Raw genomic sequence first — 15,221 nt, 5'->3', positions numbered from 1 at the left:
ATGTTCATGACGATCTTCTGTACTTAATAGTTTCCTTCATTTCTTACTAGCTAGCGTGTCGAGTCCTCTATACGTATAGTCGACCAAGCACGGAGATAAGAGAGGTCACTTCTCTCTACTAGCTAGCTAACACAATATATGAAACCCCTAATTAAATTAACCCTCAAAAAACCCCAACCCCCTTTTAAAAAAACAAAAACCCCAGCCTTTGAACTGCTGACGCGTGGATGCTTTTTGGTCCTGGTTGGTGTTACCATCCGGGACTAAAGTCCCTCCTGCCTGGGCAAGCCGCAGCGGCCACGTGGAGCACGATCTATCCCGGTTCGCGAGTGAACCGGGACTAAAGGTCATGGGTTTTAGTACCGACCCTTTAGTCCCGGTTCCAGAACCGGGACAGATGGGCATCTGGAACCTACTAGTGGGAGACCGAGGGAGGGGATAGGGAAATTCGAGATGGGACACGCCATCTCGTTTCCAATGATGTTCAACTGGTCCAGCAAACATTTGGAGCAAACATTTGGATCCGGAGTAGTTGGTGTGCAGTCTGGAAGCAATGCCAAAGACTCAAAGGAGCTCTCTAATGGCGAGGATGTTGCGTTTGTCTGAGTGACAGAGGATCACTATATCATCAGCACACGGCACACCATAGATGTCGCATGATGCATAGTGACGCGGTGGAGGACCCCATGTTGCACCACACGTTGGGTCATGAAGTTGAGGATGTTCATGACAAGCGTAAATAGCATCAGTGATAAGGGGTCGCCTTAACAAGCCCCTTTGTTGCTACTTGTGACCAATCAGTAGACCCAACACGCTATTGAAGTACACACATGGACGTTGAAGACAGGAAGTCAAAATTCCACTCCCGCTCACAAGAGCCAAAGCCGAGTTGCCTGAGGAGGAAGGGCCAAGAGACCTCGGAGTCAAAAGCCCCGACGATGTCAAGCTTGAGAAGCATACGAGACACCTTCAGATTATAGAGGAGGCCACTCCAGAAGGATACTAAGGAATTGCTGAATTACGCACACAGTTTTGCATTCTCCGTGCAACTTTACCGGACCAAATAAATGAAAATAAATGAAAACGATTGTGACATTCGTGAGTTTGGGAACTAGTCAGCCTATATAAATCGTAATTTCGTCAAAGTGAACAAAACGTCAAGATGGCCGAGTTGGTCTAAGGCGCCAGTTTCAGGTACTGGTCCGAAAGGGCGTGGGTTCAAATCCCACTCTTGACATACTTTTTCTTTTTTTTAATCTGTTTTTGCTTCTTTGCACATATAACCCATCCCTCTAGCCTCTAGCTCAAATACATCCAACAGCTAGCTATCTGAAGAGGTCAGCACATTTCAGAATCATAACTACTACATACGGATGTATATAGACGTAGTTTATAGTATAGATTTACTCATTTGCTCTGTACGTAGTTCATATTGGAATCTCTAAAAAGACTTATATATAGGAATGGAGGGAGTACAACGGTAGTTAGTATTTTTTTTTAAACGGGTTAAATGGAGTAGCTTAGTTATAAGGTATGACGCAAACCAACCAAAAAGTTTTCATGTCCATTCTGAACAAATTAGAGTGCAATGGAGTTGCTTATTCCTATATCCATTCTTGTACCTATAACTGATTTCTGTTCTGAAACTGTACACACGCTTCAGATATGACCGGTAGACAGAGAATTCAGACTGCGCCGCGGAGGCACAGCAACAGCAGATGGATATGGTAGACAATACAGTACTCCCTTTGTAAACGAATATAAAAGCGTTAGATAAATAAAATAGTGATCTAAATGCTCTTATATTAGTTTACGAAGGGGGTATGAGATTAGGATAGCAGAACAGCTTAAATCTTCAGTAAAAAGAAATCATGAATTAGGAATGCATCAGCACCGGTCTCCGACAGTTTCCAGGAACGCCTAGTTGATCGGATCAGATTGACAACACTAAAAATATAAACACCGACAGCACCTTGGTAGCAGCAGGAGTTTGAATTGAGCCTCACAGGGTCAACAAAAGAAGCTGGATTGCACTGCAGAGATATTATATCAGCAAGGCGTGTAGCACACCATGTGTGACCGAATATTAAAACGGATCAGGGCGTCACCGACCGTGTCCACACCATATCTCTCCCTCTTCTCAACACGCCAGACACGTGCAGGCAGCATCAACGCACGGAAGCCAGCCAGAGATAGATATATATTCCCGGAATTACTCGTCCAAGAAATGAATGTATCTAGATGTATTTTAGTTGTAGATACATCCATTTTGTGTGACAAGTAATTCCGAACGGAGGGAGTAATAGATATAAATAAACCGAAGCAAAGCATCTGAATTATGAACCCCATTTTCAGTGTTCCAGATACATGCACCTATCTACTACTGCGTTTTGATTTAGAAAAAGCTCTGAAGGAACGAGACAGTCCAAGGACACATCATCTTCCTGTCCGTCGGACTCTCGAACTGCTCAGGAATACCGTAGTTACAACGGTTTTCGACTTCGGCCCCGAGCATCTTCAGCTCAATCCCTGTGCGACACCGTTAGGCTGTCGTCGGCTCGTCGTGGTCATCGCTGATCAATTCGACGCACAGATGGTTGTCAACTCCCGAGAAGCAATCATGCAGGTTTGTCAAAAAGAGGACTGAAGGTCTACATCATTTCCTCAAAGTCAGCCGAGCGGTGAAGGAGCCGTTGAAATTTTAGCACTATGCTTTCAGACGAATAAATAAATGCAAGGAGGCAAAGGCACAGGCACGTATGACCAGATCAGGTTATATCTGAAGAGGGAGAAACTGCTATTTGGAGACCCATACTTGGAAACATCGAACCAGTATGGGCATGGCAATGGGGATCATGAGCTTGCCGTGGTCACTAGTGCTCGCTCTGACGATCGCAGTGGTGAGCGCCGGCGACGAGGTCGCGCTGCTTGCTTTCAGAGAGCAGATCAGCGACGGCGGCGCGCTGGCCTCCTGGAACAGCAGCGCCGGCTTCTGCAGCTGGGAGGGTGTAACGTGCGGCCGCTGGATGCCGAAGCGGGCGGTGGCGCTGCGCTTGGATGGCAGGGCGCTCGTCGGAGCGCTCTCCCCAGCCCTCGGGAACCTCACGTTTCTGCGGACGCTCAACCTGAGCTTCAACTGGTTCCATGGGGAGATTCCAGCAAGCCTTGGCCGGCTCCATCGACTGCGGAGACTCGACTTGAGCGACAACTCCTTCTCCAGCACGTTCCCTGTGAACCTGAGCTCCTGCGTCAGCATGACCGAGATGAGACTGCGCAACAACAAGCTTGGCGGGCGCATCCCAACCGAGCTCGGGGACAAGCTCGCGTCACTGGAAGTAGTCTCGCTGAGAAACAACAGCTTCACAGGGCCCATCCCGGCATCGCTGGCCAATCTGTCCTATCTGCAAAACCTTGATCTCGGCCTTAACCAACTCATGGGCTCAATCCCGCCAGGGCTCGGCACCCTCCACAACATGCGGCAGTTCACTGTCGTCAGAAACAACCTCTCTGGTATGCTTCCAGATTCTCTCTACAACTTGTCATCTCTGGAAGTACTTAATGTAGGGGTAAATATGCTGTACGGAAGCATTCCGGATGATATCGGAAGCAAGTTCCCCATGATGAAAACTCTTGCCTTGGGTGGAAATCACTTCACAGGAACCATCCCCTCCTCAGTATCAAACATTTCTTCCCTCGTAGCACTTGGCCTTGTGCAGAATGGGTTTAGTGGGTATGTGCCTCCCACATTGGGGAAGATGGGAGCACTCCAATATCTGAACTTGGCTGACAATAAGCTTGAAGCGAACGACAACAAGGGGTGGGAATTCATCACTTCTTTGGCAAACTGCAGCCAACTGCTGAAATTGATACTCAGCAACAATTCCTTTGGAGGACAACTACCAGGTTCAATTGTAAACCTCTCGACAAGTCTCCAACAGTTATACTTAGACGACACTAGGATCTTTGGGAGTATACCCGCAGATATTGGCAATCTGGTTGGTCTCAACGTGGTGCTAATAGCAAATACTTCCATATCAGGAGTGATTCCGGATAGCATTGGTAAGCTAGAGAACTTGATTGAGCTGGGCTTGTACAATAATACGTTGTCTGGCCTCATACCGGCATCTCTGGGAAATCTTTCACAATTGAATAGGTTTTATGCATACAACAACAAATTGGAGGGACCAATTCCGACAAGCATGGGGCAGTTGAAAAACCTCTTTGTACTTGACTTGTCAAAGAATCACAAACTTAACGGTTCGATTCCCAGAGATATTTTTAGATTATCCAGCCTATCTTGGTACTTGGACTTGTCATACAATTCATTTTCTGGGGCCATTCCTAATGATGTTGGTAGCTTGGCAAACCTTAACATACTAATTCTAGCAGGAAACCAGTTATCTGGCAAGATACCCGACAGTATTCAGAACTGCGTAGTGTTGCAATGGCTATCATTAGACAATAATTCCTTTGAGGGAAGCATACCTCAGTCACTGAAGAATATAAAGGGGCTCAGTATACTGAACCTGACCATGAATAAGTTATCTGGTGATATTCCTGATGCCCTTGCTAGCATTGGAAACCTGCAGGAACTGTACCTAGCACACAATAACTTGTCAGGGTCAATACCAGTAGCTCTACAGAACTTGACATTATTATTTAAATTGGATGTATCCTTCAATAATTTGCAAGGCGAGGTGCCAAATGAAGGTGTTTTCAGAAACATCACTTACTTAGCAGTTGATGGGAATGCCAATTTGTGTGGAGGTACACCTCAACTTCATTTGGCTCCATGCTCCATAAGCCCCTTAAGCAAGAACAAAAAGAAGATGCAAAAGTCTCTTGTAATTTCTCTAGCAACAGCCGGAGCAATCTTGTTGTCACTTTCACTTATTCTTCTTGTTTGGATACTTTGCAAGAGGCTCAAACAAAGCCACAAGACATTATCACAAAATTTAATTGTTGATGACCATTACCAGAGAATTCCCTATCAAGTATTATTGAGAGGAACTAATGAATTTTCAGAAGTCAACTTACTTGGGAGAGGAAGTTATGGAGCGGTTTATAAGTGTGTCTTGGACAATGAGGAAAGAACATGGGCTGTCAAGGTGTTTAATCTTGGTCAATCTAGGTATTCCAAGAGTTTTGAGACTGAATGTGAAGCCATGAGAAGGATACGGCACCGTTGTCTCGTTAAGATCATTACCTCTTGTTCAAGCATCAACCAGCAAGGTCAAGAGTTCAAGGCATTGATTTTTGAGTTCATGCCCAACGGTAACTTGGCTGGTTGGCTTCATCCAAAATCTCAAGAGCCCACTACAAGCAACACACTCAGCCTTGCCCAGAGACTTGATATTGGTGTCGATATTGTGGACGCAGTAGAATATCTGCACAACTACTGTCAACCATCGGTAATCCATTGCGACCTTAAGCCAAGCAACATTCTTCTTTCTGACAACATGAGCGCCCGAGTTGGAGACTTTGGCATATCAAGGATCCTTCAAGAAAATACAAGCGGGGGAATGCAAAATTCATATAGCTCAATTGGAATAAGAGGCTCCATAGGCTATGTTGCTCCAGGTGACTGAAATTCTTGAATATTAGTATCTTTTACTTTTCACTCAAATATGGCATGCTAACCACAAAACTTTGCATAACTGTAGAGTATGGAGAAGGCTCTGTGGTATCCACTCATGGTGATATTTATAGTCTTGGCATATTACTGCTTGAGATGTTTACTGGAAGAAGCCCAATAGATGAAACATTTGGGGATTCACTGGATCTGCATAAATTTGTCGAGGATGCTCTTCCTGACAGAACCTTGGAGATAGCTGACCCAACAATCTGGCTGCATGGAGAACCAAAGGATGATATTACCAGTAGTAGAATCCAGGAGTGCTTGCTTTCTGTCTTCAGGCTTGGCATATCCTGCTCAAAGGCACAGCCTCGAGAGCGGACGTTGATAAGAAATGCAGCAGCAGAGATGCATGCAATCAGAGATGCATATCTCCTATTTGCTGGTAAGCGTATTGGGGAACATGGAGCAAAAGGGGAGCCTCGGCTCAAGACATTCGAGCTAGAATGATATGATCCTGCAATAATAGAAGTTGCATATGTTGCTTCAGTTAGCATTTATTATCGGAGCTATTTTATTTGCAACTGTATCAGACAAATGTAAAATGTCAAATCCGCGTGTTCTACAATAACATTATGGCAATAGTAATTTTCAGCATATTACATGGCTTCTCAAAAATTTCAAAGATTTTTGAAACCATGTTAGCAAAATAGAGATCTTTAGCTTTGTCAGGTTCCCTTCAGTTGTAAATTAATCAAGAAAACAATTATAAGTATAAATGTTAGGAAGGAAGTGACTGGCTAACATTTATTTACAAAGGAGCTCTGCGCTGCTCAAATGCCCTGAATTGCAGAATTATTTACCAGAATCATCTTATCTCAACAGTTTAATGCATTAACCATAATTCCTTCTTCTGAGTGCATGTCAATCATGCATGTATGGAAAACATTGTCTGGCATCACACTTTTTCATTTCATATCCCTCAGTAATACGCATGATTTTTCTGTATCATGATGTTTCAAAGCTGCATACACAATAATGATAAAGCTGACAAGATCAAGCTTGACTCCCCACATTGCCACTCATTCCAAACATCGTATGTTTCGCTCAATCTTCCTTCTCTGCAGAATCCATGCAGTATAAGTAGTCCATCAAACACCCTTCTCAGCCGTCTCCCGGCGGAGTTTCATGGCACTGGACATACCCCCTTCTCTACCGAGACCAGCAATGAGTGGAGAATATGAAGCTACATTCAGTGTCACTCCTATCTTAGCTATCTCCCCCAGAAAGTCCGTCTGCCATGTCCAAATCCTCCTGTTTTGTAGCAATCATTAATTACGGAAATGTACGCATAAACGGTCAGTCTGACTCCCTTCTCCCGCAACCTATGAAACATATGAAGCGTATCCTCCACCATGCCCCTTTTGCAAAGTGCATGTGTCATATAGGATAAGTCACCTCATTTGGCACCAGACCCCTGTCTAACATCTCACTGAAAAGCCTGTCTGCCCCACCAAACATACCGTTCTTGAACAGGTTATCAGGCAATGCATTGCACGCAAATATGTTCATCGCCATACCGAACTCGCTCAACTAAGAAGCTAACCTGAAAGCCTCCTCAACCTCCCTCCTCTTTCTTAGCCCATCAAGCATAAATGAGCAATTGACCTCTGATGATGGCACGAAAGCAAGCCTGGGCATGTCATTCTCAATGTCATTTACAGCTCCTCCGTCCAACAAAACCCATACAGCAGCTCCGGGTAAGTCATCTCATCAGCTGCAACTCCTCACCAGTCACCGCCATGTTATTCTTTACCTCCGCGGCTCCGCTGCCTTCTGAATGCGTTGATTCTTGCACAATCCATACAGCAGTACATACGCCACAATGCTGACCTTGACCCCCAATCCTCCCCGCGAGCATCTCGGCGCCGTGAGATTCCCTGCCTCGCAGTAAACCCGAATCCCAGCCCGGTAAGCATACTCATCCAGGCGAACACCAGACTGCGGCATTTCATCGAACAGGACACGGGCAAGGGTGAGCTGACGAAACTGAGCAAGGGGGAACGATATGTCATATGTGGGAAGCCGCATACTGGTTCGGAGCGATGCGGCCTGCGGGGAAGATGGAGAGACGGACGGCGTGGGAATAGGACCGAAAGCGCGGGGAGGGAGAGCCAGTGCGGGGAGACGGTGTAGGGGGGCAGGAGCGGGAGGAGCGAGAGGAGACGTGGGCGGCGGCGGGCGAGGCCGGTGCAGGGCGCGGGCGGGACGTCGTGGAGGAGGTCGGAGAGGAGCTTGACCATGCCGGAATGGGTGCGGGGCGAGGGGCCATCGGGCCGGCGGTGAGAGTCGCCGGAGCAGGTGCCGGACGCGGCGGGTGCGAGCTGTACTAGGATGAGCTGCGGCCGGTACCGAGATGTGTAGAGCGTAGAGTGTGTTGCCGTTGGATCACGAATCAACGCCCCCACAAAATGAACTGTGAGGTGTGTCCGGGCGCGCTCGCTGAGGATGCATGGACAGCTGCCATTTTCCTCACTTCACAAAGACACAAACCCATGCAAATTACGTCGATTATAGTACGATATAGCATAAAACTTAGCACTTCCGACGTCGGTCATCCACATAGTTCATACAAACGGGTCGAAACAGTTTAAATTTTAGCTAATTATAAATGTTAAAAAACCTACTCCCTCCGTTTCAAAATAGATGACTCAATTTTGTACTAAAGTTAGTACAAAGTTAAGTCATTTATTTTGGAACGGAGGGAGTATATATAAATGCAGAGTTCAACACTCCCTCGCCGGTCACTTCCCCTTGCAGTCTCGGTGGTTGTCCCCGGCGCCCGCATCCGTGGTGGGCGGCTTATCATACTGTCGTTGTCATTGTCAGAGCCGGAGGACGAGGACGAGCTAAGGAAGCCCGTGAGGCGTCGGGCGGCGCGGTTCTCCTCTACTGCGAGTCGGGTGGCTCTCTCCATCGCCACCTCCTTCGACTGTGCCACCTTCGCCGACTCCTCGAGTGCGCGACGGAGAGCCGCCGTGTTCTTGAGGCGGCGGCGGCGGCGGGCATCTGTCTCCGCCGAGGTGTAGGACTGACGGATTACAAGATGGAGCGTTGCATCGTCGTCCTCGGCGGACGGCGGCGGCTACGGCAAGGATCTGGATGACCCGCAGTCGTGTCGCGCTTCGCCCTGTGCTGCCGCCTTCATTACATGGCGGTAGGGGCGTCCCACTGTCTTTCGTTGCTGCTACTGCGCCAGTGTGCTAGGGAGTGCGGGCACCAGCACCCAGCGGCTCCTAGCAGGGCCCGTTGCTGGAGGTGTCGGGCGTCGTAGTTCGCGTTGCCGCCTCGCCGTCGATGGTAGAGAGCATGCAGGGTGGCGTCGGGCCGCCGCAAAGGAAGAATTGCCGACCCACGAGCTTGTGGGTGCCGTCGAGGAGGAGCTCCCACCCTGGTCCATCAGCAAGCGCTAAGGGAGTCCTAGATTAACACTACTAGGGAAAACCTTATACACGGAATCTTACCAGTAGCGCTTGTTAAAATGAGGCGCTGCTGCTACTTAGCAGTAGCGCGTCTGGCTAAACCGCGCTACTGTTACCCCTTAGCAGTAGCGCGGCAGGAACAGAACGCGCTACTACTACAATTGCCACACCGGTCCCAACGTGCTAGGTATAGTAGTAGCGCCCTTCTAGAAACGGCGCTACTACTACGGATTTTAACAGCAGCGCGTTTTTCCTCCCCACGCTACTGTTAAAGCTATTCTCACCTAACCCCCCGCGCGGCCTGATTCCCTCTCCTCGGCTTCCTTCCCCAATTCCCCACTCTCTCTTCTCCCCCTCGTCGCCTCTACCTCGCCGCCGTCTCCCCCGACCCCGCCTCGCGGCCGTCTCCCCCGACCCTGCATCACCGTCGTCTCCCCCGACCCAGCTCGCCACCGTCTTCCTCGACCTGCCTCGCCGCCGTCTCCCCCGACCCCGCCTCGCCGCTGTCTCCCCCGACCCCGCCTCGCCGCCGTCTCCCCCGACCCCGCCTCGCCGCGCCTCGGTGCCGCCATCTCCCCCGACCCCATCTCTCTCCCCGGCCGCCCTCTGTAAGTACTCTCCCCTTTCGATCCCTCTTGTTTGCTTAGTATGAACCCTAGCTATTTAGTGCTATAGTATGAACCCTAGGCTATTTTTAGTGCTAGTTAGTTAATTACAATTAGTATTAACCCTATTTAATTAGGTAGTACGAACCCTAGTTAAAAAATGGATACCTATATGGTAATTAGGGCAAGGTACTAATTAGTTAGTAAGAACTAGGTACTAATTAGCTAGGTACTAGTTTATTTTTATTTATAGTAAGTTTATTTTCAGTGAGAACTAATTGAATTAATAGAACTAGTTAGTAAGAACTCGTTGCTATTTTTTTAGTTAAAGCAATTTTTCTCGCATCGACGTGGACGATGCCTATCCCGCATCCTCTCGTCGAGTCGGCAGAGGACGACACCCGCTTGACCAGATGGGCCATGTCCGGGACTGGGCTCCGCCGGGGTGGTACTGGGAGGCGCTACCTACCAGGGGGCGCAGGTTGGTGAGGAGCCAGCCTGTCGTTGACCCGAACCTTCTTTGGTGGTGGTCGCATGGGCCAGTGACGGTCCAGAGGCTCGAGGACCCCGCGGAGGTGGTGCGTCACCCTGTCAGTGAGGAGGACGCGCACGTCCGTCGCTACTTGTTTGCGTTGGAGCACAGGTTCTCCAATACCTGGCAGGTTCTCCAGGGATCTCACTGGAGCTATGATCCCGTGATGGTTCCTTCTCTGTGGGTGTCCACCGCCCGCGCCGATACCCGTCGTGTGCTAGGGTTTTAGTTGTATTAGTGATGTTATATGTATGACACTATTCGGGATGTATTAGTGATAATATTCGACGATGTACGAACACGCATGAGATGCTTTACTTTTGCTTATTCAATGCATGCTAATTTGAGTCATATAAGATATTTTGAAATTTATATCTTGTGTTGCTTAAATAGGATATGTGCTTGCCCAAGTGGCCAGTCTAGAATTTTGTTTAGGTTGGACGGTCCATCTCTGCTGCCTTCAAATGACTTTTTCCGTTGACCGGGTCGAGAGCCCCTGAATCTGACGTTTACCGCCGTGTTGTCTGGGATGTCTTCATTATTTCAATGCTTGTTTTTATTGCGTCATGGCTTCCCATTGTCGTCCTTGATTTTGGATGTGCCTGGGTTGCTGGTGCCGCTGCGGGTCAACCAACCGTCTTCGCTCGCGCAAAAGCGGGTCATAAGGCTTGTTAGGGCTGCCATTGTCCTCGGTTTTTCCTGGTCGAGGTGTCTGGCGAGCCATTCGTCCCGGACACTGTGTTTGAAAGCCGCTATGGCTTTGGAATCCGGGCAGTCAACGATTTGGTTCTTCTTGGTGAGAAATATGTTCTAAAGCTTACGGTCTGACTCTCCGGTTGTTGGATTATGTGACTTAAATCGTCTGCATATGAAGGTCGGACATAGGTTCCTTGAAAATTAGCCCTGAAAGCGTTCTCAAGTTCCTCCCAACTTTCAATTGAGTTTTCAGAGAGGCTTCTGAACCAGTGTCGAGCTGGTCCTTTCAACTTGAGGGGTAGGTATTTGATGGCGTGGAGATCGTCTCCGCAAGTCATATGGATGTGAAGAATAAAGTCCTCAATCCAGACTGCGGGGTCTGTCGTTCCCTTGTATGCCTCGATGTTTACTGGTTTAAATCCCTCTGGAAATTCATGATCCAGCACCTCATTGGTGAAGCACAGGGGGTGCGCGACACCCCTGTATTTGGATGTGTCGTGGCATGCTTCCGACGGATGTAGTGTTCAGTGTCGATTCTGAGCTGGTATTCGATCAGTATAGTCATTTTGGTGGCCATGATGTTGCGTGGGAGCACTCTTCCTGGATCCATAGATGGACCTGGCCATACCGGCTCTTTTGTCCAGGTGCTCACGTAGATCATGTGCTGACTTGTGTGCGGCGTCATTAGCCGCTCTGTCTCGACCACGAGGTGGTCGGTCCGGCAGATCGGTCGTGTTGTTTTTCGGCGGAATGGGCTCTATAGCCTCGTCTTCGAATTCGGGCAGCAGCTTGCGCTTTGGGTAGCTCTTTGTGTGGCGATCACCACCGTATTTTTTGTCAGTGTAAAGCACTTTGTTCCATCTGTGGTTGAGCGTATCCTGCGCAGCCTTAAGCCTTTGCTTCTGCTTCTTCAAGCTCCTCGCGGTGGCGATAATCCTTTTGTGGAGGTTCTCTTGTTCCAAGTGCTTTTCCAGGATGATGAGTGCATCATCGTCCGGACTGTTCTCCTCTCCGGAGATAGGTTTATAAGTTTTATCTTCGGCATCGCTATGATCGGATAGCGGCCCCGGACAATGTTTGCCGTCCCCTGGCTCATCCTGCTCCATCGCTGGGTCGATGGGGTCTTCATTACCTTTGGAGTCGTTTGGGGTATTATTCTTTCTTGTGCCGTTATCGTTGTTTTTGCTGTGGCGGGATTTAGAGCAGCGCCGCTGATGTCGGCGCTTTGGTTGCTTCTCAAGAGGATTATCCTCCGTTGCATCCTTCCGTTCCTCACCGTTGTTTTCTTTGGGTGTGTCCACCATGTATATATCATATGATGAGGTGGCTGTCCAGCGCCCTGTGGGCGGTGGTTCATGTTCTTCTCCGGCATCGTCATTCATACCGTCGATGTCTTCAGAATCGAAATCAAGCATGTCGGTTGAGTCGTCGACAGTGGCTATTAAGTGGGCAGTGGGTGGGAAACGAATTTCTTCATCGTCCGCTTCCCACTCAAGCCGGACATAGTTCGGCCAAGAGTCTCCTGACAGGGAGAGAGATTTTAATGAGCTTAGCACGTCGCCCAAGGTCGAGTGCTGAAAGATATCTGCGGAGCTAAACTCCATGACCGGTGCCCAGTCAGGTCCGATGGGCACGGATGCACGCGGTTCGGAGCCCCTGGTCGGAGACGAGTCCAAGGATCCGAAGACACAGATCTCCATAGGAGTGGGATCTGTGTTCGGCTCTATCGCCGCTGAGTGTGCGGCCTCCGTGGTAGGGTCCATCCACCCATCCTCGGATGGCACGATCTGCTCCGGATTTAAAGCCAGGGCAGCTGTAGGTGCGATCTCCTGAACACCGTCCGATGGCAGATCTAGGTCATGCTCATCACGACTGTAGGGCGCACCTGTGATGGGTTCGAATCCGTCGAAGATCAAGTCTCCACGGATGTCGGCAGTGTAGTTCAGGCTTCCAAACCTGACCTGATGGCCAGGGGCGTAGCTATCGATCTACTCCAGATGGTCAAGCGAGTTGGCCCGCAGTGTGAAGCCGCCGAATATGAAGGTCTGTTCGGGGAGGAAAACCTCACCCTGGATCGCATCGTCGTGGATGATTGAAGGAGCCATCAAGCCTTACCGTGACGACACAGTGGAACTCTCAATGAAAGCACCAATATCGGTGTCAAAACCGACGGATCTCGGGTAGGGGGTCCTGAACTGTGCGTCTAAGGCTAATGGTAACAGGAGGCGGGGGGCACAATGTTTACACAGGTTCGGGCCCTCTCTATGGAGGTAATACCCTACTTCCGGCTTGATTGATCTTGATGATATGAGTATTACAAAAGTTGATCTACCACAAGATCGTAGAGGCTAAACCCTAGAAGCTAGCCTATGATTATGATTGTCCTTGTCCTACGGACTAAACCCTCCGGTTTATATAGACACTGGAGGGGGCTAGGGTTACACAGAGTTGGTTACAGAGAAGGAAATCTACATATCCGAATTGCCAAGCTTGCCTTCCACGCAAAGGAGAGTCCCACCCGGACACAGGACGAAGTCTTCAATCTCGTATCTTCATAGTCCAACAGTCCGGCATAAGTACATAGTCCGGCTGTCCGAGGACCCCCTAATCCAGGACTCCCTTAGATGGCAAGCTTGGCGTTCGGATATGTAGATTCCTTTCTCTGTAACCGACTTTGTACAACCCTAGTCCCCTCCGGTGTCTATATAAACCGGAGGGCTTAGTCCGTAGAGGCAATCATAATCATATAGGCTAGACTTCTAGGGTTTTAGCCATCACGATCTCGTGGTAGATCAACTCTTGTAATACTCATACTCATATTCATCAAGATCAATCAAGCAGGAAGTAGCATATTACCTCCATAGAGAGGGCCCGAACCTGGGTAAACATCGTGTCCCCCGCCTCCTGTTACCATCAACCTTAGATGCACAGTTCAGGACCCCCTACCCGAGATCCGTCGGTTTTGACACCGACAAGCGCCAAAGTGCAATGCGGATCGTGAGCTCCTCCTTGTCCGGCTCGGACGAGCTGTACGGGTTACCAACGACGAGCCCCACCCAGTCGAACTCGTTGGAGTCAGAGCCGGCCATGGCGGAGGGGGCGGAGGGGACCATAGAATGGATTATGAGGGGACGGAGGAGATTGAAGAGGGCAAGAGAAGTGAGTGGAGTGGAGTAGCTTTGGATATGCTTTTTGTCAGGATGGTGGTGGGGTGGCGTGGGCCATACTTGGATGAACCGACGTGCCCGCGGTGTACGGGCGCATCCGGGCCTCCCCATATCCGTCCTACATACGAACTTGATATGAAAGTTGCCGGACAACCCAGGCATTTGGGCTAGGTTTGAGGAGCCCGGTTCGGTTGCTAATTTTCATCAAGACAGTGACCAGACATGCCGGGCGTTTGGGGCGGAAATGGGAGATTCAGCTATAGATGCTCTAAGGTAGTCTTACCTTAAGCCCAAACATGATAAAAAAAAAAGATGTATAATGAATTACCCCCTCGGTCTTATAATATAAGAGCGTTTTTTACACTAGTATAAAAGCGTTTATGGGACGGAGGAAGTATTTTTTTAAGCTCGTTTGGCGCCCAGATATTGGTCGTGGAATTGTGGGTTCACTTTCGAATTCTGCAACCAACTCATTTGGCTGTGGCGGAATCGGCCGCTGGAGTCGTGCTAAGATATCCTCATATGTGTGATGAGAGATATTGTGTTAAGGGCATCTCCAATGCTACTACTTCTAAAATCGACATTGTACATCCACGGACAGTGATATAAGAGCCGTTCATTTAATCGTACCTGCATCAATTTTGAAACAAATTTGAATAAACCAGACAAATTTCATCAAACACGACAAAATTCATAAAAGTTCAAACATAATTTACATAAATAGACGATATTTCGTCAGTTTAACTTGAACTTAAAAAAACATAGACTGTCTATAGTGAAGGTATGGTGTGAATGGCACCGGATCCCGGCTTAAATTAATGAGGCCAGGTGAAGGGACATGAAGCTGGCTTCAATACAGCGCGGTGGCCGGAGTAGGCTTCTCGACCACCGTGTGGGCATTGAAACGGCACAACCTACTCGTTTGGTTGCGTTGCTTTGACCGGCATCAATGCCGTTCAGTCACGTCCGCTCTTCAACAGCCCCGGCGGACTTGAATGCGTGGCAACCGCATCGGGTGGAGAGGATTTTTTGGACAGAAAGGTCTTTGGATGGGACTGAATTGTCGGACGCTGAGTGTGTCCGCCGTCCGGAAGACGGCAAAAGCCCCATGGTTTGCGGAAAAAAAGAGCAATCAGACCCGTTCAGGATCAATGGGTACCCCTT

At 48.9% G+C, this 15,221-nt stretch overlaps 1 protein-coding gene, 1 long non-coding RNA gene and 1 other non-coding gene across 4 annotated transcripts; 2 read left to right on the top strand and 1 right to left on the bottom strand.

Moving 5' to 3' along the window:
* The first annotated feature begins 1,156 nt into the window (after positions 1 to 1,156).
* TRNAL-CAG (transfer RNA leucine (anticodon CAG)) lies at positions 1,157 to 1,237 on the top strand. Its single transcript has one exon. It is a non-coding gene; the product is annotated as a tRNA-Leu (tRNA).
* Positions 1,238 to 2,834: 1,597 nt separating this feature from the next.
* On the top strand, positions 2,835 to 6,237 carry LOC123068546 (probable LRR receptor-like serine/threonine-protein kinase At3g47570). The gene is made up of 2 exons (XM_044491154.1): positions 2,835 to 5,580; positions 5,664 to 6,237. Exons 1-2 carry the CDS (start codon positions 2,835 to 2,837, stop codon positions 6,083 to 6,085), a joined length of 3,168 nt encoding a protein of 1,055 aa, XP_044347089.1. The 3' UTR covers positions 6,086 to 6,237.
* On the bottom strand, positions 4,209 to 8,007 carry LOC123068547 (uncharacterized). 2 transcript variants are annotated; one of them, XR_006431820.1, is made up of 4 exons: positions 6,381 to 8,007; positions 4,734 to 6,092; positions 4,486 to 4,598; positions 4,209 to 4,401 (listed from the first exon to the last, which is right to left on the bottom strand). It is a non-coding gene; the product is annotated as an uncharacterized lncRNA (long non-coding RNA). The 2 variants fall into 2 exon arrangements; XR_006431821.1 differs by lacking the exon at positions 4,209 to 4,401 and having other exon boundaries at positions 4,470 to 4,598; positions 6,439 to 8,007.
* Positions 8,008 to 15,221: the final 7,214 nt, after the last annotated feature.

Source organism: Triticum aestivum, chromosome 3B (genome assembly GCF_018294505.1).
Source record: "Triticum aestivum cultivar Chinese Spring chromosome 3B, IWGSC CS RefSeq v2.1, whole genome shotgun sequence".
In the NCBI taxonomy this organism is placed as follows: domain Eukaryota; kingdom Viridiplantae; phylum Streptophyta; class Magnoliopsida; order Poales; family Poaceae; genus Triticum; species Triticum aestivum.
The sequence above is the reverse complement of the archived record's forward strand: the minus strand, read 5'-3'. Positions and strand labels throughout refer to the sequence as shown.